General features: G+C 54.0%; 2 protein-coding genes across 4 annotated transcripts in view; one reads left to right on the top strand and one right to left on the bottom strand.

Moving 5' to 3' along the window:
- SEC14L5 (SEC14 like lipid binding 5) overlaps positions 1–7134 on the top strand; it is a 41359-nt gene extending 34225 nt beyond the window's left edge. The window contains exons 14-16 of the mRNA XM_004750439.3: positions 273–500; positions 1397–1575; positions 3437–7134. Coding sequence (XP_004750496.1) covers positions 273–500; positions 1397–1575; positions 3437–3545 — 516 coding nt within the window. The 3' untranslated portion in view covers positions 3546–7134. The remainder of the gene's footprint in view (positions 1–272; positions 501–1396; positions 1576–3436) is intronic.
- Positions 7135–13023: 5889 nt separating this feature from the next.
- On the bottom strand, positions 13024–22374 carry NAGPA (N-acetylglucosamine-1-phosphodiester alpha-N-acetylglucosaminidase). 3 transcript variants are annotated; one of them, XM_004750434.3, is made up of 11 exons: positions 22247–22372; positions 21701–22156; positions 20201–20340; positions 19213–19321; positions 17998–18126; positions 17292–17497; positions 17140–17187; positions 15829–15957; positions 15511–15642; positions 15362–15425; positions 13024–13869 (listed from the first exon to the last, which is right to left on the bottom strand). In XM_004750434.3, the coding sequence occupies exons 1-11, from the start codon at positions 22330–22332 to the stop codon at positions 13659–13661; spliced, it is 1710 nt and encodes a 569-aa protein (XP_004750491.1). In that variant the 5' UTR covers positions 22333–22372; the 3' UTR covers positions 13024–13658. The 3 variants fall into 3 exon arrangements, with proteins under 3 accessions (XP_004750491.1, XP_044928026.1, XP_044928027.1); XM_045072091.1 differs by having other exon boundaries at positions 13771–14092; positions 22247–22374; XM_045072092.1 differs by lacking the exon at positions 13024–13869 and adding an exon at positions 14118–14818 and having other exon boundaries at positions 22247–22373.
- Between the last annotated feature and the right edge of the window lie 346 nt (positions 22375–22720).

Here is a 22720-nt window from a genome sequence, read left to right as displayed (position 1 = left end):
CTGTCAGACTTGGCTGTGGATTACCCACCCTGCGACAGGGTGGGACCTTCTAGCCATTTCAAGACAGAGACAGGTGCATCTCCCTAGAGCAGTTCTTAGACAGTGGAAGCTGGGGGCTTCAGCAGCCCATCTTCCCCACAGCCACAGTGGGTACTGGAGACCCAGGTGGGCAGCCCACAGCACTTCCTACAGCTGACCTCCCCATCCCAGCTCCCTGCTCCTGGTGGGATTCCAGACGGGACTCTCAGACTCTGCCCCTACCCTCCATGCAGGTTGCGGTGGAGATTCTGGAGGGGGAATCAGTCATCACCTGGGACTTTGACATCCTGAGAGGGGACGTGGTCTTCAGCCTGTACCACAGCAAGCAGATGCCCCAGTCTGGCCGCCAGGAGCCGGGGGCCAGGGCCGGTGGGCAGCTGATGGACAAAGGCTGGGTCCTAGGTGTGGATTACAGCCGTGTCGAAGCCCCTCTTGTCTGCCGGGAAGGAGAGAGCATCCAGGTTTGAGCTCCTTTGTTCATTTATTCATTCATCGTACAGGATTGAGTGTTCACTGTGTGCTGAGGTTCTGGTCCTTGACCTCAGCGACCCCGTAGGACAGTGAGGGAGAAAGAACTGGGCAGATTGAGGACTTTGGGGACCCCAGGACCCCATTCTCAGAATCCCCCGGGACTCTTGTCAAAGCCTCAGACTGCCAGGCCCCATATCAGGGGCCTGACTCAGAACCTCTGGGCACGAGGCCTGGACTTGGCACCCCCTACCCTCTCCCAGTGATTTCTGATGTGTTAGTTTCAGAACCTAGAGCGTTAGAGATGCTCTAACACTGGCAACAGAACTCAGATGTGTCTTGGAACATGAACCACCCCGCCCCGCCTCTACTCACAGGCTGCTGGAGGCCAGTGTTTGCAAGTCTTAGACCACCAGCCTGCTCACTCACCCACCCTGCACAAACAGGCTCCGGTGAGCACGGCAGGTCCCACCCAGGGTCCCTGTGCAGCAGGCTGTCCTGCACCTCACACACCAGCACCCCTAGCACCCTATATAGCCCCTCTATAATCCCTGAAGTTATAACAACAAACACCTCCATTCTCACCATCCAGGCCCTCCACTAACCTTAACCAACCTGCCAGCTCCCTGCCCAGATCCCTCTTGGGGCAGCAGAACAAAAGCCCAACAAAATCCAGGTGTTTAGCCACCTGCACCTGTTCTCCTGCAACCGCAGCTCCACCCCCTGGCCTCCACTCCCACCAGATCAGAGGGAGCTCTCAGCCTCCACAGATAGGGGGGTAACGGCGGAGGAGTCAAGGATACGTCAGGAGGCCCTGGATTGGTTTGGCAAGGGGCTCCCGTCCATCCCCATGTGGACCAGAGCCTCAGGGAGGGCTGCTGTGTTTCAGGGCTCCCATGTGACCCGGTGGCCTGGCATCTATTTGCTCCAGTGGCAAATGCACAGCCCCCCTGGGAATGCGGCTTGCAGCCTCCCGGGGGTGGAGGACGTCCTGACGGCCCTGCACAGCCCCGGCCCCAAGTGCAAACTCCTCTACTACTACGAGGTGCTGGCGTCTGAGGACTTCAGGTAGGAGGGGCTGGATGGGGATCCCCCACCACCCCCGGTCTCCTCCAGGCCAGACCCATAGCACTTCCGAGGCTCTTTCCTTCTAGGCTGGCTGACATTGGATTTTTTCTCCCACTTGCCTTTGAGCTTATCCAGGGGCGGGACCCCAGCATGGGTATAGTTAAAATTCGCCCGTGGTTCAGCACCCGTGTGAGCAGTTGGATCCTATGCTATGTCTAAATCCTGCTTCAGCTACAGAATGTCCCCTTCCAATGAAACTCTGGACAGAACCCCAATATACCAGATTGATGGCAGGGGGAAGGAGAGCCAAAGACCTCCTCTTTGGACCTCCTCTCACTCCTAGAAACCCCTAAAACAGGGTCCAGATTGTTCTAGAACGTTCTAGAATAGTGTCTCGCAGACACCTCTCCCCAAGTGTTGCTTTCTGAGAGAGTAGTGGCTAAGACCTCCAGCGCTTCCTGGTTGCTGTGTGACCTCAAGCAAGTCATTTCAGCCGTCTGAGCCTCAGCCTCCCCACCGGTTAAACGGGGGCCACTGAAACCCCCGCATCCGGAGTTGTCATCAGGAAGAAGTGGTTGGTGGAAGCCTGCCCTTCCCTGAGGCATACAGAAAGCACTTGATAGCAGAAATGAAGCAGAGGGTGACGAGATGGAGCTGGCAGTTTCTTCACGGCTTTACGGTTTATCTTTTAAAAACAAATGTCATTTTGCTTCCTGCTTCATGACATAGCTCTGTTAGTTTCCTACTTTTTTTTCTTTTTTTTTTTTTTAAAGTAGGCTCCACACCCAGCGTGGAGGCCAACATGAGACTCGAACTCATGACCCTGAGATCCAGACCTGAGCTGAGATCCAGAGTCAGAGGCTCGACTGAACCACCGAGTCCCTCTGTTAGTTTCCTTCTAAAATTAATGCTTTATATTCTTTACCGTGGGGTCAAATCAAGGCTCCAGGCGGGTGTGCATCTGTATCCATATGCCAGGTGCAGGTCCAAGTACCCTAAGGACAAGTGCAGCCTAGTGTGAGAGATACTGGCCCAGTGTCTTTACTCCACAGAGAACCCCACAGCATGGGAGGGCTGGTGATTTCCTCTTTGGGAAGCAGCTTGTTTTGGGCACTGGGCACCAACCAGTGCAGGGGACAGACACTGTAGATACAAGCATCCAGGGGCTGCTTCCCTCAGGAGGGCAGGTGGCCGCTGAAGGGCGGGCCAGATGCTGCTTGCCATCCTGCCTGGTCTGGTCCGTGTGGGGACTTGCAGCCCTGACCAACAGCTCACAGAGAACCAGGTCAAGGGCTAGCTTCTGGCTCTCCTCAGTAGGCAGGCATTAGGCTGGGCCCTGGGCGACAAGACACAAAGGGGCTGCAGTCACGGAGCAGGAGGCCACACTATCACACCCGCATGTAACTATGAACAGCAGTGGATGCCATGCAGATGTTCCAGCCTGTGTCCTTGCCCAAGGTCACACAGCTGGGAGGTGCCGGAGGTCTCAGCATAGTGTTGTTGTGAAAACATGGGATGAGGGGCCTGGCCTAGGCTAGAGATAGGGCTGGGGACTGCCCAGGCCGTGGGGCACCTTCTGGGCCATGCTAGATCCCCAGCTCATGGAAGCCCCTGAATGGTGTGCGGCAGGTGGGGATCTTTGGGGGTGGGGCAGGAACATGGGCGGAGCCTTGTTTCTCATCACAGCTTCACTTGCTTTTCCCTCTGCACTTGCCCTCTGTGCCTGGGGTGGTTACCAGCCTCGTGGAAAGGGCCCTGGGGCCTCATTTGCAGCATCACCAGCTTTTCCACTGCTGTGTGGGGGCCCCAAGCCCATGTCTCCACCAGAAGATAATGTGTGTGCGATGCCCTTCCTCCCCAGGGGCTCCATGTCCAGCCTGGAATCCTGCACCAGCGGTTTCTCCCAGCTCAGCGCCACCACTTCCTCCTCGTCTGGCCAGTCCCACAGTAGCCCCCTGGTCTCCAGATAGTTGGGACTTAGCCCTGTGGGGCAGCCTGCTTGCCTCCCAGGTCTGCAAGTGTCCATGGGGTCTGGGACCATGTGGGCTGCAGCCCTGGGTCTGGACACTGACTAAGTTGGGGCATCTGGAGCCAGTGGCAATGATCCAGCTCACACATTCTCAAGGATGCAAGGACGGAATGATCTTCTTTGGGCTTCACGTAAGGAAAAGCCCCCCTTTGGGCCACCTTTGGGTCTGCCTGGTCCGGGAGCTCAGGGATATCATCGGGCTCAGCATCCCCTCTCCATTCCTGGCTCTGCTTTCCTGGGAGCAGCTTCCTTCTCAGGTGCCCTCCCCATGCAGGGGACCCCACCACCACTAGGGTCCCTCCCTCCCCTCAGCTCAGCTGCAGATGAGAACCTCTGTGTCCCAAAGTTCCATCCAAGCTCCCAGAATGGAGTCTAATCAGCCTGCCTGGGTCCCACACTGGTCTCTGAACCAATCACAGTTGCCAGGGGACCAGAGAACACTGATTGGCCAACAGGGTCCTGTGTCTAATCTGGGCCAGTTACCATACCGAGATGGGGTTTCAGTGCTTGGTCTACCTGGACCAATGCCTATTCCTGATGCCAGCCACCTGGTTTGAAAAGCATAAAGAAGTTGCCTCTAGGAATACTGGGGTGCCACACAGGAGGAAGAGGGAAAGAATGCTGGGTTGGCAGAAATGACTTTCACAACTGACTCCAAAGCAATGCCCTGTGTCCCAAGACATGTGTGCTGAGCAGATATATGAGTTACAGGGTCACTTTCTGTGGGGAGCAACCCACCCGGGCCTGAAACCCATCTTTCCAGCACTTGGCTAGGAAGGCAGCCTGACCACCACTGACTTGAGGAGGATGAGGAGGCCCAGGCAGGGATGAAGTATCTCTGGCTGTCTTTAAACTCCTCTGGAGGTCCTTTTCTTTCCTTGGAGCAATTTAATTATGACTTTTTTGGTTGTGAGTCACAGAGACCCACTCAAAAGGGTAACCAGTCATGATCACATTCTACTGGCCAGTCCAGGAGTCCTTGCTTCAGGTAAGGCTGGATCCAGGATCTCAACATGGCACCAGGACTCCCCCGTGGGGAGGAGGAGGTTGTGACTTTGTTATGTCCACCCCAGGGCAAACCTGACCCCTGCAACCAGCTTCAATATTGACAGACTTTCCCTGAGTTCTCGCATGGAAAACTTTTGGGTCTCCTTGGGGCTGAGGACACGTCTCCTTTCCTTTCCTGGGCTTCCAAAAGGGCAACAAGTCAGAGGTTACTAACTGGCAGCCTGCAGACTGATCTGACTTTTGTTTAGCCTATAGAGGGATTTAAAACTTGGGGGCATTTCATACAGAAATCCAACTGTCCAGCTTCCCTTAGGCATTTGGGACTGTTGGCAAAACGGGGCCACTCTTACCATGTAAAGGCAATACAACTGTGCTCCTTGATGGGGCTACCCCGGTCCCTAACCTACCCCTCACTGTGACTGTCATATTATCTGCCTGGGAGGGACCTCACAAATATGGCTCTATCGACAGCTGGGGGGCCAATCTGGGCCCAGATGGCTTAATGGTACTCTTCCCTTGTAGCCTTCCTTACAGCTGGGGGTCATCTCTGGTCAACACCCAGAGTCACTGGGCCTTGCCCAAGGGGTAGGCTTGCAACCATGGGCTTGATGCTTCCATGCGGTCTTAGCATGATGGAACAAGGAGAGCAAGGACTTCCTTGCCTACCAGCCTCACCCCCAGCCTGGAGCAGAGAGAAGGAGCTACCTTCTCGGAGACATCCTTCTCCCTCCAGGGAGGGAGTCTCATCCATCTCTGTTTGCTCCTCAGGTATAGCAACAAAATCCAAAACTGCATCCTGCATCAAGGTGTGTGTGCAAATGAGGGAGAGTGGTAGGGGGAGATGGGGGACGTTCTCAAAGCTAGTTGCTCCCATGTCACCAGGCATTAATCACTGAGGAATCTGAGATATTTGCACCAGTCTTTAGATGAGTTTCTCGCCTGCCTCTAAAACCCATTTGTGCCCTAGAAGCATTCTGGGCTAAGCTGCCCTAGCATTCCCCATACATTAATTGTCTAGGACTAGCACCAGGGAAGGATGGAGAAGCCTTTCCTTGACTTGAGATTATACTTGGCTTGAGAACTGGAACCTGGATCTGCTGTGACCTCTCCAGCCTGGAAAAAAGGGATGAGCCTCAGGCCCTCTCAGTTCTCCGGAGAGCTCATTCTTTCTCCCATGAGAAGGCTCCAGCTCAAACTGGCTTAAGCAAACAAAGGGAATTCCCTGGGTCCTGTAACTGGGATGGCTAAGGGCGTTCTTGTTTCAGGTCTGGCTGGATCCAGGAGCATAGTATCCTCAGGCTCATATGCTCATCCTCTCAACCTTACCCAGGCCTCCTAGCTCTGTATCTCTTTTCAGGCTGGTGTCATTCTCTCTTCTGCCTAGTGGGAAAGTGGCTGTCAGCAGCCCCAAGTCTATAACCACAGGGTTCACAATCTCTAAGGCTGAGAGAATTCTCTATCTCAAATCCCAAAGAAGCCTCTGCCTGGCCCTGTTTGAGTAAAGTGCTCACTCCTACAGATGTACTGGCCAAGGGGCTGCGGGTCTTGTGATTGCCATTTCCTTCAGAAGCAGCAGTGGGATAGGAGAGAGCACCCCAGGACAAGGGAAGCTGGGCCACAGAAGCAGCAGACAGCCATGATGGCATCTGCTGTAGTCCCCCTCCCTCATTGGAGGTCTCTGGGGCCCAAGCTGGAGCTTCATCAATCAGTAGGTCTTTCCTACCTTTGGGAGGCGTGAAATTAAAAATCCAAGGGCTGCCAAGTTCCTGGCTTCTGTAGTTCCCTAAACCTCAGGGTTGGAATTTCCTTGGCTTGGTTTCTTTCTCCCTCTTGTTCATTAACCTGTTGTGACCAGGACAGAAACAACCCACTAGCAAAAGGATCCTGCCCACGCACTGTGTTTAGGAGCTTGGGTCCTAAAATTTAGACAGGGTGGGGTTCAAACCCCAGCCTTCTTTTCACTAGCTGTGTAACCTCCAGCAGGTGACTTAATGCCCCTGTGCCTCAGTTTCCTCATCTGTAAAATGGGGATGTGCCTACCTCATTCACTGGGTTGTCGTGGGACAAGTGAGAGGAGCTGTAGAGTCCACAAGCCCAGCGCCCAGCACACAGAAAGCACACGATAAACGTCAGAGGTTAGCCTGATGATTTACGGCTTCTCAACCAAACACTCCAGACTCCTTCCGGAGGAGGCCCGCCTGTCACTGTTTCTCCTGGGACAGAAGGCTCGGCACCACGAGCATCTGGAGGAAAGTGGGTGTCGGGATATAATTTCCCTCTTCCTCTCCCATTTAGCAACTGCTTGTGTTTTCTGAGCAAATCCACTAAATCTGGAAGAGCATCATTTGGAGTCCCCGACTGGCTAGAGAATGTTCTCTACAGGTTGAAATACGGGGCTTCTGAGAACTCCCCCCACCCCACCCCACACTTTGGAATTGCTCCTCCTGTAAAATGAATTGTTTGATGAGAATACCATAATTCTGTTCCAAACACTCTATTTCAGTCAATAAAACACGATGTTCCTCGTTTGCCTGATCATTTGCTCCAACCAAAAGCATTAAACGTTTTCGATTCGGATATACCTCAGTTGTCTACCTCCTAAAACCCTGGGGGTTTCCCTGGGCTTCTTCAGGAGTTACTCTGCTGCTGTTTATAAGATGCAAAAGTATTTTCAGCAGGGGTGGTATCACCCTCAATGGGTTGCAAGTTGGTTCTTGGGAGAAAGGGGACGCATACAAAATACAACATTTCTATATGTAAAGCGCAGACATACAGTAGTAGTTCCCTAGGGCTGCTGTAACAAATTCCCACACACTTGGTTAGCCTAAAACAACAGGAACGGATTCCCGCACCGTTCTGGGGGCCGGAAGTCTGAGATGAAGGCGTTTGCAGGTGCCCCTCCTAACACGAGGGGAGGACGCTTCCTACATCTCGGAGCTTCTGGAGTCACCGGGAATGCCTTGGCCAGTGGCTGCATTGCTCTCGTCCTGCTTGTCTTCACACAGTTTCTTTGTGTGTCTCCTGTCTTGTAAGGACACCAGGCACTGGATTCAGGGTTCACTGTCAATCTAGTACGATTTCAGCTTCAGATCCTTAACTAATTACATCTGCAAAAACTACTTTCAAAGAAAGTCACATTCTAAGGTTCTGTGTGGACGCTGATTCTGGGGGGCAGTGGACAAACGCTATTCAAACCATTGCACAAGCACAGGGTGCATACAGAGATACGTGCATAGTTTATCAGAGGAATTAAATGCAGATTCCCTGGGCCCACTCAGCACTGCTGACTTGGAATTTTGAGGGTGCGCTTCTGGATTCTCTTTGCCACGTATCCAGGTAAAAGTGAGGGTCCTGCCATCCATCTTTCTGGGCCACTCTGCCTGGTTCCCTGGGATTTGGCCTAAGACCTAGTGTGATGTTCAACAACAGCCATCGTCCTGAGGTTGGGGGTTGGGTGGGGACCTTGTCCAGGGCACCAGCTGTCCTTCCTGTGAGCTTCCTTGGGACATAGAGCAGGGGTGCTGTCTGCCACACACATCATGGGGTTCTGAAAAGGCCCTCTTGTTTTGGAGCAGGAGGCCAAGGACTGTCACTTGGGGAAGCAGAGAACGTGTGGTTCTCTTGTGGGACTGCTCTGGGGTACCCTGTCTATACTGGGTTTGGTTACCCAGCCGCACCCAACACATCCAACTGAGGGAAAGGAAGCAGCCCTTGCCTGCTTCGGTATAATGCATGCATTCATTCTCTGGGACTTTGCCATGGATTTCTGTGCAACTGCGGGTAAGAGCTCTCCAAGGACCAGCCAGCTGACTCCTGCATGTGGTGGGTGTTGAGAAAGACAGAGGTCCCTGGGGCAGGCCAGTTGGAATCAGCTTTGAGCCGTGAGTCACTGCTGACGTCTGTCCTGGGCAGAACTGCCTCCTCAGAAGCCTCCTGAGGTTTGTGGGGCCGAGAGGGGAGGACACACTAGGGCTCCCTTGGGGCCCAGAGTCTGTCTCTGGGACCAATTCTTCCTCAGAGGCCAGGGGCCAGGTCCAAAGCAGCCTGCTGAGGCTTCTGTGGAGGCAGGGTCTCAGGGCACTAGCAGCTGTTGGGAGTTTGGGCAGGGCTTGGAAAGAGCTGGAAGGAAAAGTGCCAGGTAGCTCTCAGGGACAGGAAAGACAGCTGTGGCTTTCAGACTTCTCTTCAGTCCATTTTTCCCTCTCCTCACTTCAGTGCCTCCCTGCCCCAGCTAAGGCATTTCCAAGGAACGTGGGTCCCCCAAAAGTGCAACTTGAAACCACTGACTTAAGAGTTTCCTGGAGCCCAAGTTTTCTGAGATACACACCCCTTTGCAAATCCAGTAGAAGCTTTGGGCATCACACTTGAATTATTCCCATATCAGGGCTCCTAAGAGTCTTGGAAAGCCCATCCATTAAGCCCAGGATTGAACGTTTTTCTGGAGACTTTCCTGATGCTCAAGTTTTATGAAGAGCATCCTAGCGGCCATGTGTTACCATGGCAACAAGACTCTTGCTGGTCAGGCCACCAAGACATCTGGTCCACATTCTGTGCCCAGGGGCTTTCCGTCACCACCATGAGGTAGGAAGGGGGATGCTTGCGCCACCGTAACTGGTCCATGTTAATCCCCAACTACCAATCCCAAAGCTTGATGATGAGCTCTTGTACATTTGTGTCCACAGCACGTGTTCCTACCCACCCCTAGAGGTTAAGTGTTTGAATCTAAAAAAACACCTTTTTGCCTCTGCTCCATGCCTCATCTAAGCTCCAAAAAATACCTGAGTCCAAAATGTGTCTCTCCTTGAACAGTATGAGTGTTAGACTCTGTGGGTTGCCAGAGACCCCCAAATCCAACACAAAGTGCCTCAAGCAAAAACGGGGATTTACTGGTCCATGTAATTGGTCCAAGAATGATAGTGGCTTCAGGGATAGCTGGATCTAGGCGCTTAAATTATATCCCTCTTTTCTCTTGATTTGGTTCTTCTCCACATTCACTTCACTCTCTTTCTCCACGTGGCCCATACCCTGGCAAGTGGACAATCTCAGCAAAGTGTTTTTCCCCAAATTCTAGCAGAAGTTCCAGGGTGGGCTCTAGTGAGCCAACTGGGACAGGGGACTACCTCCGACCCCTATATGCATGCTATCTGGGACTTGATGGGATGGTACCAGAATGGGGGAGAGGTAGCACCCTAAAGGCAATGGTAGGGAGGCTCACAGCTTTGGCTCTCAGAGTCCTGCTTTCACTGGGCATTCTGATTACCACCGGGAGGTGTCTGGATGCAAGAAACTGCAAGTTCTGATGGCTACTTCTGGTTGGTGAAGAACACTCAGCCCCTGTGTAGGGCAGGCTGGACATGCCAAGGAGTTAACCCCCAGGAGAAGCCCCCATCCCACAATGAGAGCGTGCTGGCCAACACACACCCCACCAGAGACACAACCTCAAGATGTTGTCTGTATTCTCCTGGCTGCCCACAGTGGGGAGCTGCTCACGAATGCACTGTGTACTGGCTGCCTTTCCTTCCCTACCTCACTTCTCTGTTCCCCACCAGGGCTTCTTGTGGTCACCTCCCAAAGAAACTACTTGCCCTCACCTCTTTATCTCAGGTTCACGGGCTGGGAGGGATCCAGGTGAAGACAGGGCACCGGGTGTTGGGCAGGCATGACAGAACCCCTATACAAACAGGGAGGGTGAACGTAGCCTCTTTGCTGAACCAGGGACCCCTCCAGCATGCCATGATGGACCCTCTTCAGCTCCCTCTGGCCTGAAATCCAACAAGCCCATGTACAGCACTGTACTCTCCCAGCTCAGCTGCCAGCCCAACCAAGGACACAGAGAGACACCCTCTGCAGAGGTCAGAGCTTCCAGGTCATGGGTTTCTACAGCCCGTTGCCTCAGAACCTCTGAAGGTGCTCCCTGTAGATTCCCAGAACCCTACCCCTGAGATTTTGACTCAATGGCTCTGGGACAGGATGTGGACATCTACAATCATACAACATTCCCGGGGAAAACACTCTGACCTGTCGCTGGGCTCGGGAACTGTGTCTCAGGAACATGCCGACGTGATTAAAAGATGCTTGGGAACTTCTCCAAGCTCTTGTCAGTACTTCCTACCCCTGAACAGTGGGAGCAAAATATCCAAGCAGCCCAGGGACAAGTTGTGCCCTGGAAAAGAGCGAAACACAGAAAAAGACTTCCAGGTGGTGTTGAAACATAAGGTCCCCAGAGGAACATGTGAACTTGGTTGTTTCCATTTCTGGAAGGAGGACTTACAATGTGAAGAATTTGCCTAGTTCCTTAGATGAGCAGCCGCCCTCAGTTCCTGGATGTGCTATGAGCTCCACTCCTCCCTTCCCTCCAACCTGGGTCACAAGCCCAGAAAAGGGGCTGAATTAGGAGGTAGAAATGACAGCTGCCTGGCCGTGGGTAGTGTGATGGTTCACTAGGTGTAGGATCAACTATGCCTAGGGATATCGACAACCTGGCCTCTGGCTCCCACTGCAGGACCAAAACACAGCATCCTGGAGGAAGTATCACAGGCTGGTTCAGCGGGTCTCAACTTCAGACACGCAGACCCACAGACACATTCCTGCGGGAACTTGGAGTCTGGGAAATTGGCCTGTGATATTTTACTTCTCGGAACCGAATTCTTCCTTTCTGAAGTGAAACTAGACCAGCAGAACAGTAGATGGACTGCAGGATGGGCTTGATTAGCCTCCTGGACCCAGGTCTCTTTGCAGCTCCTCTCACTAGGGGGTGGAGTCTGTCTCGGGGGTGGAATCTGGGTGTTTTTGGACCAGCTCACAGAACACGGTGGAAATGAGGTCATGTCAGTTCTGAGCCGAAGCTTCAAAAAACCTTGTGTGCTTCTCTTCCTCCTGGGGGACAAGGCACCACGTGGAGCTATGTCATCAGCTGTGGCCATCCCAGACCAGCCCCCAGTGGGCCCATCAGCTGTGGCAGACATACCAGTGAGCCCAGCTGAGATCACCGTCCCCAGCCCCCATCAACAGAATCACATAGTCGACCCTAGAATCATGAAAAATAATTGCTTTTCAAAAGAAGCAGTAACTGCTTGTTGTTTTAAACCACCAAGTTTTGGACTGGTTACACAGGACTAGCTAGCTACCAGTTATACCGTGTCTTAGCCTGCTCAAGCTTTGACTAATACCATACACTGGGCAGCTTATAAATAACAGACGTCTATTTCCCAAAGTTCTGGAGGCTGGAATCCAAGATCAAGGTGCCGGCAAATTCAGTTCTTGGTGAGGGCTCCCATCTTGGCTTGTGGACAGCTGCCAGCTTTGCACATGGCCTCTTCTCTGTGCTTGTGTGGAGAGAGTGCCCTCCCGTCTCTTCTTGTAAGAGCGCTAATCCCATCCTGAGGAGACCACTGTTGTGACCTCATCAAAAACTAATTAAACCAAAGGCCCGACCTCCTAATACTACCACATGGGTTGGGGGGAAGAAGAGGGTTCGGGCTTCAACACAGGAATCATTGTACACTCAGTTCATAATGTACGTGAGTCTCTTTAATATCTGCTGGGAGCTACAGGACCTCCCTCAGCTCTCATCCCCAAAGATCTGCTGAGCACAGGGTAATACCCATTCGTCTGGGCGGTCGGGGGGAACTGCCAGGTACTTTCTGAAGACCCTCCACGGCCAGGGGTTCCAAACTCAGATACTCACGGGGCTGGCAGGCCACAGACTGCCAGGGGCTGCGATGACCTGGAGAAGGCAGGCCCACAGAGGGACCAGGAATTCTCATCTCTGACAAGTCGTTGCCCTGGAGGGGTGTTGGTAGGGGCTGCAGGCTTGCCCTCTTTTAAAAAGAAATCAGAGGGGTGCCTGGGTGGCTCAGTGGGTTAAAGCCTCTGCCTTCGGCTCAGGTCATGATCTCAGGGTCCTGGGATCAAGCCCCACATCGGGCCCTCTGCTCAGCGGGGAGCCTGCCTCTCTGCCTACTTGAGATCTCTCTCTCTGTCAAATAAATAAATAAAATCTTTTAAAATAAATAAATAAATAAAATAAAAAGGAATCAGAATTCTTAAATTGTTTATCTCTTGACGTTTAAAGGCTGGTAACTAATTTAAAGCCTGTTAAGTCATGGTGCAGACTACACTTTTTCCTTCTTTCAAAACATGGTCCAGACCTGCCTGTCCCCCCAAGTCTTGGCATCACCTGGGAGCTTGTGAGAGACTCAGACTCTTGTACCCCATCCTGGGCCAGAATCTGCATTTTAACAAGATCTCCAGGTGACTCGTGTGCACCACAAAGTCAGACAGAAGTCCTGGATCAAACGAACAGATCAGGGAGCTGGACGTGCTCTGGGCTGCCCATTTATGACCCTGGATTCAGGTGACACAACCCCACCCTTAAGACCTAGGTACTTCCAGAAATCCACAATTCAGGCTTTAGTTGCCACCTGGGGGGCTCCTTTTATTACATCAATTTATTCAAGTGATTAAAAAAAAAAAACCCCTCTCTCTGTGGCAGGGTACCAAAATAGAAAGTTTGTAAACATGATTCCATCCCCCGCCCCTTCGAAGGAGCTCCCTGTGATAGGAAGTAGAATTCTAATTGGCAAATTCTGCAATGAGGTCTGTAGAGAAGGATCCCGTGACGTGACCATCGTCTCTGTAATCCATCCCTGTCCAGGAGGGCTGGCTGGCCCCTGCCACTCAGTCACGGTGCAGTCACGGGGCGTCCCATCGCTAGCGGCCTCTGCCTCAGGAGGCCAGAGGCTCTTTGGCAGCACAGCAGGCCCTCGGGGGACAGGCCACCCAGGCAGCAGACACAGGCAGGCAGGGAAGGAGGCAGTCTCTCTCTGGGGAGCACAGTATTGCTAGGGTTGCGTGTGTCATGGCAGGCGACCAGGGGAGGGCCTGGGGCCAGGTGAGGGGCTGAGGCACAGGTGCTATCAGAAGCTTGGCTTGGCACAGGGGTGGAGAGCACCCAGAAGACCAGCGGCCTTGAGGCTTCCCTTGCAGAAACGAGGCCGTTTTGAAGTGAGCTTTCAGAGCAGGCCATGGCGGACGGCTGGAGGCGTCAGTCCTTGAAGGGGTTGTGGGCGTCACCCTGCTGTTCCTTCTCCATGGCCAGAAGCTCCCCGTTCATCTCCTGCAGTGGGTGGTAAACGTAGGCCCCATCCAGGTGCCGGCTCCGCTCTGCCCTCGAGCCAAGGAGTAAGGACACGTTCGCCACCGTGCTGATCAGCAGAAGGAAAACTAGGGCCAGGGTGAGGGCCAGCCAGGCGGTCCTGGGTGCAGAAGAGAGAGCCTCAACAGGGGGTTGTGGGGCAGTGCTGGAGGGGTTTCCCCTCCACCACAACAGAGGCAGAGTCAGGAGCCTCCAGGGAGAACACAACCACTGTTCCGGAGCAAAATGGGGCTGGCAGGGCCAGGGGGCACCCTCCAGACACACGCTCGGGGAGCAGTAGTGACAGTCCCTGTGTGTCATGCAGGCCAGCCCTGCCACATCTCCTGATAGTTAAGAGAAACCATGAAAAGAAAAAAAATTTTTTTATGTGAATGTTGCTGACTTTCAGAAGCTGCTAATAAACCTTAAATTTTTTAAATTATGCAGGGCAAATACAATACAGTTGGGGATCTTACGATGATGCCCCAAGAGGCATCAGTTTGCATCCTGTGCTCTGGGGGACGTTCCAGAAACCTCAAAGCAGAGAGAGCAGAGAGAATGGCACCCCTTCCTCCCTCCTGGGGAGCGGGTGGGGTCTTCCAACGATCCTTGTTTTCCTCCTTCATGTGAAATCTGTGGCTGAAGCCCTCCATGCAAAAGCAGACACAAGCACATTGCTGGGGGCGGGGACATGCTCGTCAGCCCCCCAGGGCTCCCCTTCCCTTGCCGGCAGCTGTCAGTGGGATCCAGGTATGCACTGGGGAGAAGGGGCTCAAAGTCTCACACCTGAGGAGCCTGAACTTAAGATCAGGGGCCAGATGCTCCCAGGAGCCACTGTCCCTGCTCTGGGAGCATTTTCAAAACATGTTTCCAAGGGGTTTTCTTCAGGTGTGGTTCTGGGCCTTCAGAGCCTCACCCCAGGCTCACTGAGTGAGGACATCCAGGAGGGACCTGGGATCTGCATTATTAATGATAAGACTGTCCTCCAGGACATCGCCAGGAGCTTTTCATTCATACCCACACCTGATTCCCACCTTCAGTGTGGGTGGGGCTGGGCCATGAGCTGAGAGCTACAAGAAAAGACGTTCTCAGAGTGGCGTCTCCAGGCCAGCAGCATTACCATCCCCTGGGATCACCCTGGAAATGCAGATTCTCAGCCTCCACCCCAGACCTACTAAAGCAGAAACTCCAGAGAAGGGACCCAGCAATCTATTTCAGCACCCCCTCCCTGAGGTTTGCACTAGCAAACAGAAAGCCCACCGCAGGGCGGTGCTCAAGAAATGGTGTGAGTTTCTCGGAGGTTGGCACTTCAGTACCCAACACCAGGACCCGAGAAAATAAGTCGCAAGTCTTACAGGGAAAGGAGCCCCGATGCCCTGCCCCTTTGACTCCCACTGGGGTGGTGACCAGGGTCCTTCTTGCCATCTCCCAGGCCCACTTGGGAGGCTGTGAGCATGAGCTGTGACTCTCTCTATGCTTACACTGAAGAAACATCGCCTGGGTGGCTGACGTCACCTCCCAGCCTTGCCCAGTCCCTGAGCAGAGGCCATACCTCATGGAGGGAGAGGGGGGTTTCCTCCCATCCCAGCCCCAAGTCCCACCAAATCTCCTACCCGGTGAGAAGGGAGAGTTCTCCTGTTCTCGGGGTGGTCTCAGATGGCCGGAGACACTGTTTCACTGTAAGACAGCAGAGAGAGGCTGACACGCTGGGAGGGAAGGGGTGTGCCCCATTTGCCCCCTAGGAGCCTGGGAGGAGCCATACCTTGGGAGAAGATGCTGGTAAGGGCTGGTGCCTGGGCCAGGCTGCAGTTGCCAGTCTGGGGGTCACAGGGACACTGGTGCTCACACTTGCAAGGCATCTGGCAGCCTGGCCCGTGCCAGCCGAGGGGACACTCTGTGGAGAGGAGGCAGAAGTGGAGGCCTCAGTGGCAGGACCTCTCTCTGCACAGACAGGATGGGCCCCAGGTGTGTGCAGAGCTGGGCGGAAGCAGAAGTGCCCCCGGGGTTCCCCCAGGCTAGACCCTGGAGGTGCCCCTGGGTGGCACTTCCTCCCAGCTGACTTGGGGCCTGTGTAGCTTACCCTGCTCGCAGGTGTCTCCAGTGAAGCCAGGAGGACAGGTGCAGGTTCCCTGGGCGGGGTCACAGGCAGCTCCATTCTGACACCTGCACTTCATGGCACAGTCTGCCCCGAAGGAGCCATTGCTACAAGCTGGCCCGGGGAAAGGGGAGTCATTTCAAAATCCAGCTCCGCCCCACCTGGGTGAGGGCCAAGAAGACTGCAAACAGATCTCAGTCACCCTAAGTGGCCCCGTAAGTTCACACATGCTTCCAGCAGAAAGTTAAGGAGAACACACTTCAAGGCAGGCCCTGACACTGAGTCTTCCTGGGGCTTCCTGTCTAGGTGGACAGGTGGCCAGGGAGTCAGGAAGCAGACACAGATGTGCAGGTGGGGACAAGCGCAGTAGCAGCAGACCACTGGAGGGGGTGGGGCGGGCAGGCGTCGGGGGACAGGGCAATTGAGCTGGGGTCTGGAGGAGTGCAGCTGGGTCAGTGAGTTGGGGAAGGGCTGCGGCACCCGGCAGGTCAGGCTTAGGGCTTCATTCCTTTCACGTACTTAAAAGAAAGCCCTGAAGGATTTGAAGCTGTGGATGGCTGTGGTGGGCTGAACGGTGTCCCCCCAAAAGATACTGTGTCCTGGGGCACCTGCGTGGCTCAGTGGGTAAAGCCTCTGCTTTCGGCTCGGGTCATGATCTCAGGGTCCTGGGAATGAGCCCCAAATCGGGCTCTCTGTTCTGCAAGGAGCCTGCTTCCCCCTCTCTCTCTCTGCCCGCCTCTCTGCCTACTTGTGATCTGTCAAATAAATAAATAAAATCTTAAAAAAAAAAAAAAGATATTGTGTCCTAATCCTCAGAATCTGTGAACATGACCTTACCTAGACACAGAGTCTTTGCAGATACAATTAAGTGAAGACCGTAGAAGATGAGGGCATCTGGATTTAGAGTGAGCCCTAAAGCCAATGACCTGGGGTCCGTGTAAGGGAATGGAAAGACAGACATGGGCAAAGACTGGAGGGATGTGGCCACAAGGCAAGGATGCCCAGAGCCACTAGGAGTTGGAAGAGGCGGGAAGGAGCCTCGCCTAGATCTCTGACAGGGAGTGAGGGCCCTGGAGACACCATGATTTTGCAGTTCTGCCCTCTGGAACTGAGACAGTGTAAGTGCTATTTCAAGCCACGCAGTTTGTGGAATTTGTTGTGGCTGCCGTGGAAAACTAATGCAGTGATTTACAGTCAGGCGAGAGCAAGAAGCAGGAGGAGGATAAAGGCAGCTGCCACGCTCACCCTCTCCCCAGGGGGCCAGGGGCACTGAGCACCTGGCCTGGCGGCTTTTACCTTCACTGCAGTTGGAGCCTGTCCATCCAGCTTCACAGCGGCAGCCAGCTGCCAAGACAAGACCAAGGAGGCCAGGTGAGGGCCCGGGCAAGGCCAGGGCAGGGAGGGCAGGGAGCCCCAGTCACAGCTGCCTCCCCGGAGATCCCACTCACTCTCTGTGCAAAGCCCGTGTAGGCTGCAGTTGGAGGGGCCACAGTCCAGCTTGTCGCAGGCCGCGCCCTGCCAGAAGTGTCCCGTGCACTGGCAGCGACCCTCCACACAGGTCCCGTGGCCGCTGCAGTCAGGTGGCTGGCAGCGGGGCTCATGCACACACACCACGGTAGACACGTGGCGTGGACAGCGCCACATGTTGTCCTGGCTGTGGGAGGCGGGTATACAGCGTGTGAAGAGGCCAAGACACTGACCATCCCCCAGTGGACCACGCCTACCCCCTACCATAGTTCCCGAGAGCTGTCTCTCTCTCCCCTGCCAGTTCTCCAGCCTTTTATAGGTTCTTCCCACCCTGACCATCTCTTCCAACCCCAGGGCCTTTACACACATTGTTCTTACTGCCTGGCAGGTTCTCCCGGCCCTGCCTCGCCACCTCTTCAACCCTCAGAGCCCAGCTGAGGTTCCATTACGCTCAAAGAGGTCTTTCCTGACCTCTAAAACCCCTTTCATTGGCATCGGGGACACTGGCACAGTATGTATAATTTGACTCTCTTCTTGGAAGCAGTGAGAGGCAGGGATCTCGGCTCTTCCTGCTCACGGCTGACTCCCCAGTGCCTGGCACGCAGTAGGTGCTCAGTCTTTGTTGAATGACACAGCTGAGGACAGGCCTGGACATAGACCTCAAGAAGGGGCCTCTGGCATGCTTACCAGTGATCTGATGGGTAACTGGCCAAGGACCCGTTGAGCACAAAGGTGGCGGAACCCCCTCCATCCAGGTTGATGGCGTTGACCACGTCCTGTTTCAGCAAGAACTCTGCCATCTCCCACAGGTTAATGCTGAAGCACAAGAGCATTAACGTTGACTGTGTCCACTGCCTTTCCTGTTTAACTGGCTTTCCTTTCCATGGTGGACAGTATCACCCCCACTGTGGCAGGCAAATTCCTAAATGGGATTTCCTCTCAAATGTCCCATCTAAATCCCTGGAAGCTGTGACTATAACAAGAGGTCACCCCCATGACTGCGTTATTTTAGACGGTTCGGCTGTCCACAGTGGGGACACTGTCTTGGATTATCTGGGGGGCCCAGCGGAATCACAAAAGCTCTTAAAAGCAGACAAAGCTCTTAAAAGCAGACCTTTCCCTGGCTGCTGGCAGAATGTGGCGTGAGAGAGACTGCAAAGGGGAAGAAGGGACTAGACGCATGTTTGCTGGCTTGAAGATGGGGTACGTAACATGCACAGGAAGGAATGTGGGCAGCCTGAAGGAGCAGAGGGTCCCATGACCAACAACCAGCAAGAAAACACAGAATGCAGTCCTACAACCATGAGGAAGCGTATTGGCCAACAAATCGAATGATCTAAGAGGATTCTTGCTCTGACACTCCAGATGACAGCCTCCCTGGCAAATGGCTTGATTTTTGGGGTACCTCCATGGGATACCTCCAACATGGAACCCAGCTGGGCCCTCCAGACTTCTGACCTACAGAACTGTGACCTACCAGATGGGTGCGGTTTGTGCTTGTCTGTTACACAGCAATAGCAAACCAACACACTCTCTTCACAGAGGAAGAAACTGTGGCTCAGAGAGGTTGAGAGACTTGTCTGTGGCCACAGAGCTAGCAGGTGGCAGAGCTGGGATTTGAACAGAGGTCTTCTCCCTACTAACTTTGTATTTACTTCCCATCACCCTACCCGGGGCTCAGCAGGGCGGAGGCCCAAGTTGGAGAGAATGGAGAGGAAGTGTGTAGAGGGTGATGAGTTCCCAGAAGTGAGACAGATCTAGGAACTGTTTTGTGTGGGAAGGCAGGGGACAGGTGGATATGAACATCCCCTGTTGGGATTCTGATGACCAGCTGTCAGTGGGCTGAGGTTCCTCGAAGCAGGACTCGGCCCAGGCCTGGCGGTCCCAGTTCCTGGCACTCACCCCCGCTGCTCCGTCTGCCCATCTGCGTGGAAGAGCACCAGCTGCCCTTTCCGGTCATGTCCCACAGCTGTCCTGGCTGACATCACATTCACGAATTTGCTAAAGGAACCTAAAAGAGAAGAAGCCTGGCTGATCACCTGGCTCTCTGGGAAGCCTCCTGGGCTCTGCCTGTTATTTTTGGCCAGTCCAATGCCGTTCTCCACCTCTAGGTCTGTGCCATCCAGTTTTTCACTTAGAAAACTGCCCTGCCTGCCCTCTGCCCCGTCCCACTCACTCTCCACATAGCTGCTGGATGGCCCTTCTCGGGTGTAAATTAAGTGACATCAGCCTCCAGGGGAAAACCCTCTAATGACTTCCACTGTTCTCAGCACAAAACCCAAGGCCCAACATGGCCACTCTGGCCTGCTTCTCCTTCCTCATCTCTGGGGGGCTCCCCCCTCACCATCCTGCAGCCACTTTCTGCTTTAGGGCTTCTGCACCTTCTGTTCCCTCTGGCTGGACTGTGCTTCTCCTCAGTTCTTCCTGCGATTTGCTCTTTCCAACCTAGGGCACCTCCTCAGTGAGGCCTCCCTTGACTGCTCCGTCTAAAACAGTCATTTCCACAACAGGGCCATAGCATCCCTTCCCAGCCCAGTATTCTACATCCCAGAGGTTCTCAAACTGAATTACCCAAGGGGTTTGTTAAAACACACAGGCCTGGGCCTCTCCCCCAGGGATTCGGGATTCTGAGTCACAGCTCCTGTCCTCTACCTGTCCTCTCTGCCCCAACTTCATGTTTCCTTCTTAGCACTTACCACTTCCTTTCAGCAAATTACATATCTATTTCCTTTCTTCTGTAAGGTCGCAAGAGCAGGGACCTTATTTGTCATAATCCCCACAAAGCCCCTGTATCTTGAAAAGTACTTGCTCGAAGACTTAAGAATAGCTTCCCCCACCAGCCCAGAGGTCCTGGTTCTCAACAGGACTGTGCCGCACCCCGCTGCCAAACCTGTCTCCTGCGTCTCATCACACTCGGTCGCCTGGCTTTCGTTGATGTACACACTTCCGTTGCGTATCAGCCACACGACCCCACTCAGCAGCTGCACAAATGGATTCTCGGTTTCCAGCACCTCCTCTTCAGACAGGTACCTGGACACAGAAAAGGCGTGCGATTCTCTCACCAGGAGGGACAACTGTAGGTAGCAGGGCTCCCTCCTACCTCCCCTCCTCAGGTTGGCTGCTTGATTCCTCCTGGTGTCCCAGGAATCATGCTGTCCCGAGTGCAGCCTTTGTAAACAGTCTATGCATCCCAGTTAATACTTCATCTAATATAAACAACGATTGTCAACAGATTTCAAGTTCATCTCTGGCCTTCAACCTCCTAGGCCATCACTCTAGACAAACGACCACCTGATGCCTACTGACAACTTGTAATTGGTCTCCTTGCTTCTACTCTGGTCCCTCCAACCCAGCCCCCAGCCAGGATTAGAGCATGTTTCTATTTTTATTTTTTCAAAAGATTTTATTTTTTTATTTGAGAGAGACAGAGTGAGATCAAGGGAGAGCATGAGCAGGGATAGAGGGAGGGAGAGAAGCTGACTCCCTTGCTGAGCAGGAAGCCTGATTGAGCCCGATGGAGGGCTCGATCCCAGGACCCTGAGATCACCACCCGAGCCAAAGGCAGACAGACTCTTCACCAACTGAGCCACCCAGATGTCCCTAGAGCATTTTGAAAAGATTTTATTTATTTATTTGATAGAGAGATCACAAGTAGGCAGAGAGGCAGGCAGAGACAAAGGGGAAGCAGGCTCCCTGCGGAGCAGAGACGTGGATGCGGGGCTTGATCCCAGGACCCTGAGATCCTTACCTGGGCAGAAGGCAGAGGCTTAACACACTGAGCCACCCAGGCGCACCCCCTAGAGCATGTTTTTAAATAACCAAAGTCAGTCCTGTCATTCTTTGATACTCTGTTCCTTCCTTCAGTCACTCACACACACCAAACCCCTGTGGATCTTTGAGCCTTACACTTGCTGTTCGTTCTGACTGTAGTTCTCTTCCTCCAGTTCTGACCTTGGCTAACTTGTGATTAATCTTCAGTTCTCAACCCAGAGGTCACCTTCCCTAAAACCCACCGTCCCTAAAATCCACACTCCATTTACATTGGTTCACCCTGTTCCTTGCTTCTTTACACGCATGCAATCTCAATTTATCTTATCATTTCCCCGGCTTTTATTTATTTTTCCTAGTAACGGGAGAGTTCCCGGAAGACCAAGGCTGTCTGCTTGTTCACTGCTATATCCCCAGCGCGCAGCACACTGCCTGACACAAAGCAAGCACTCAGTGATACTGGGAGATGAACAAACACTTTAAGAAAAGTATTACCAGCCCCATTCTGCAGAACGCAAACGGACGCTCAGCTTTGTCAGGTGACTTGAACCCAGCACCACGGCTACAACCCAAATCTCAAGTCCTCTGCCCACGACAGTCACGAGGCTCCCTGCCTTCTCACCCGGTGACCAGGGTCCCGTCGCGGCGGATCCCGAACTGCGCGTTCTGCAGCCCCCCGGCGCTGCTCACCCGGCGCCCGTCGCTCACCACGTTCCCCAGGCACTCGCCCGTGCTCATGCGGAAGAAGCCGCCGTTCTGGGCGACTCTGCAGCCAGCCGCCCGCGCCGTCTCCTCCACGGTGGCGCGGCGCCTCGAAGCGCAGCCGCCGGACCCACCGGGCTCCAGCACCGAGAAGGTGCGCAGGGGCTCTGCCACCCGCGTCAGGTGGCCAGGCACCGCGCGGTTTGCGAAGTGCGAAACAAAGGTGCGCACCGATGGGCCGCGGGTGCCGGCGGTCGCCGGGGTAGGTGGCCAGCTCTCGTGGTCGAGGCTTCCGGCGCGCACCCTTGAGCAGTCCCGGGCGGACCGCGCGCGCGCGCGGGAGTAGGGCAGCAGCAAGTCGTCGTCTCGGGAGGCCCTGAGGGGACAGGGCGGCCGTGAGCTCGGAGGCCTGTGTCCCGGGCGGAGTATCCCCGAACCAGGCTCACGCCTCCAGACCTTTACTCACCCCCAGTCGAGGCCGCTGGTCTCCTGCGTGAGGAAGCCGAGCAGCTCAACGAGGAAGAGAAGCCAGCGACCCATGGAGGCCGCCATGTTGGAACAGGGCCTCCGATCACGTGGGACTGCCCCTCGTGACTCAAGATTTTTGGTGGTCGATTTCAACCCGGCTAGGTTAGGCTCCTTTGGATATCTGGAGCTCTTCTCCTGAAAAGTTTACAGTTTTGTGTTTGTTTTGTTTTTTGTTCCGAAGGCGCGTGACGTTGGGTTGTCGGTGGGAAAGTTTCGTGTTAATGTATTTCAAACTTACTGGAGGTTCTAAGAGTAATGTAAAGAGCTCCCATATATCTTCTACCTATATTTACTAGTTAACTTTTGTCCCATTTAGTTTTTCATTTCAACTTCATTTGCATAGGCCACTCCCCACTCCCCTCCAACCATTTGCCGCCAAGTTGCAGACTTCGGGATTCTTCACCTTGATACT

Source organism: Mustela putorius, unplaced genomic scaffold, assembly GCF_011764305.1.
Source record: "Mustela putorius furo isolate JIRA1106 unplaced genomic scaffold, ASM1176430v1.1 tig00004007_pilon_pilon_pilon, whole genome shotgun sequence".
In the NCBI taxonomy this organism is placed as follows: domain Eukaryota; kingdom Metazoa; phylum Chordata; class Mammalia; order Carnivora; family Mustelidae; genus Mustela; species Mustela putorius.
Note: the sequence above shows the minus strand (reverse complement) of the source record. Positions and strands in the feature narration are given on the sequence as shown.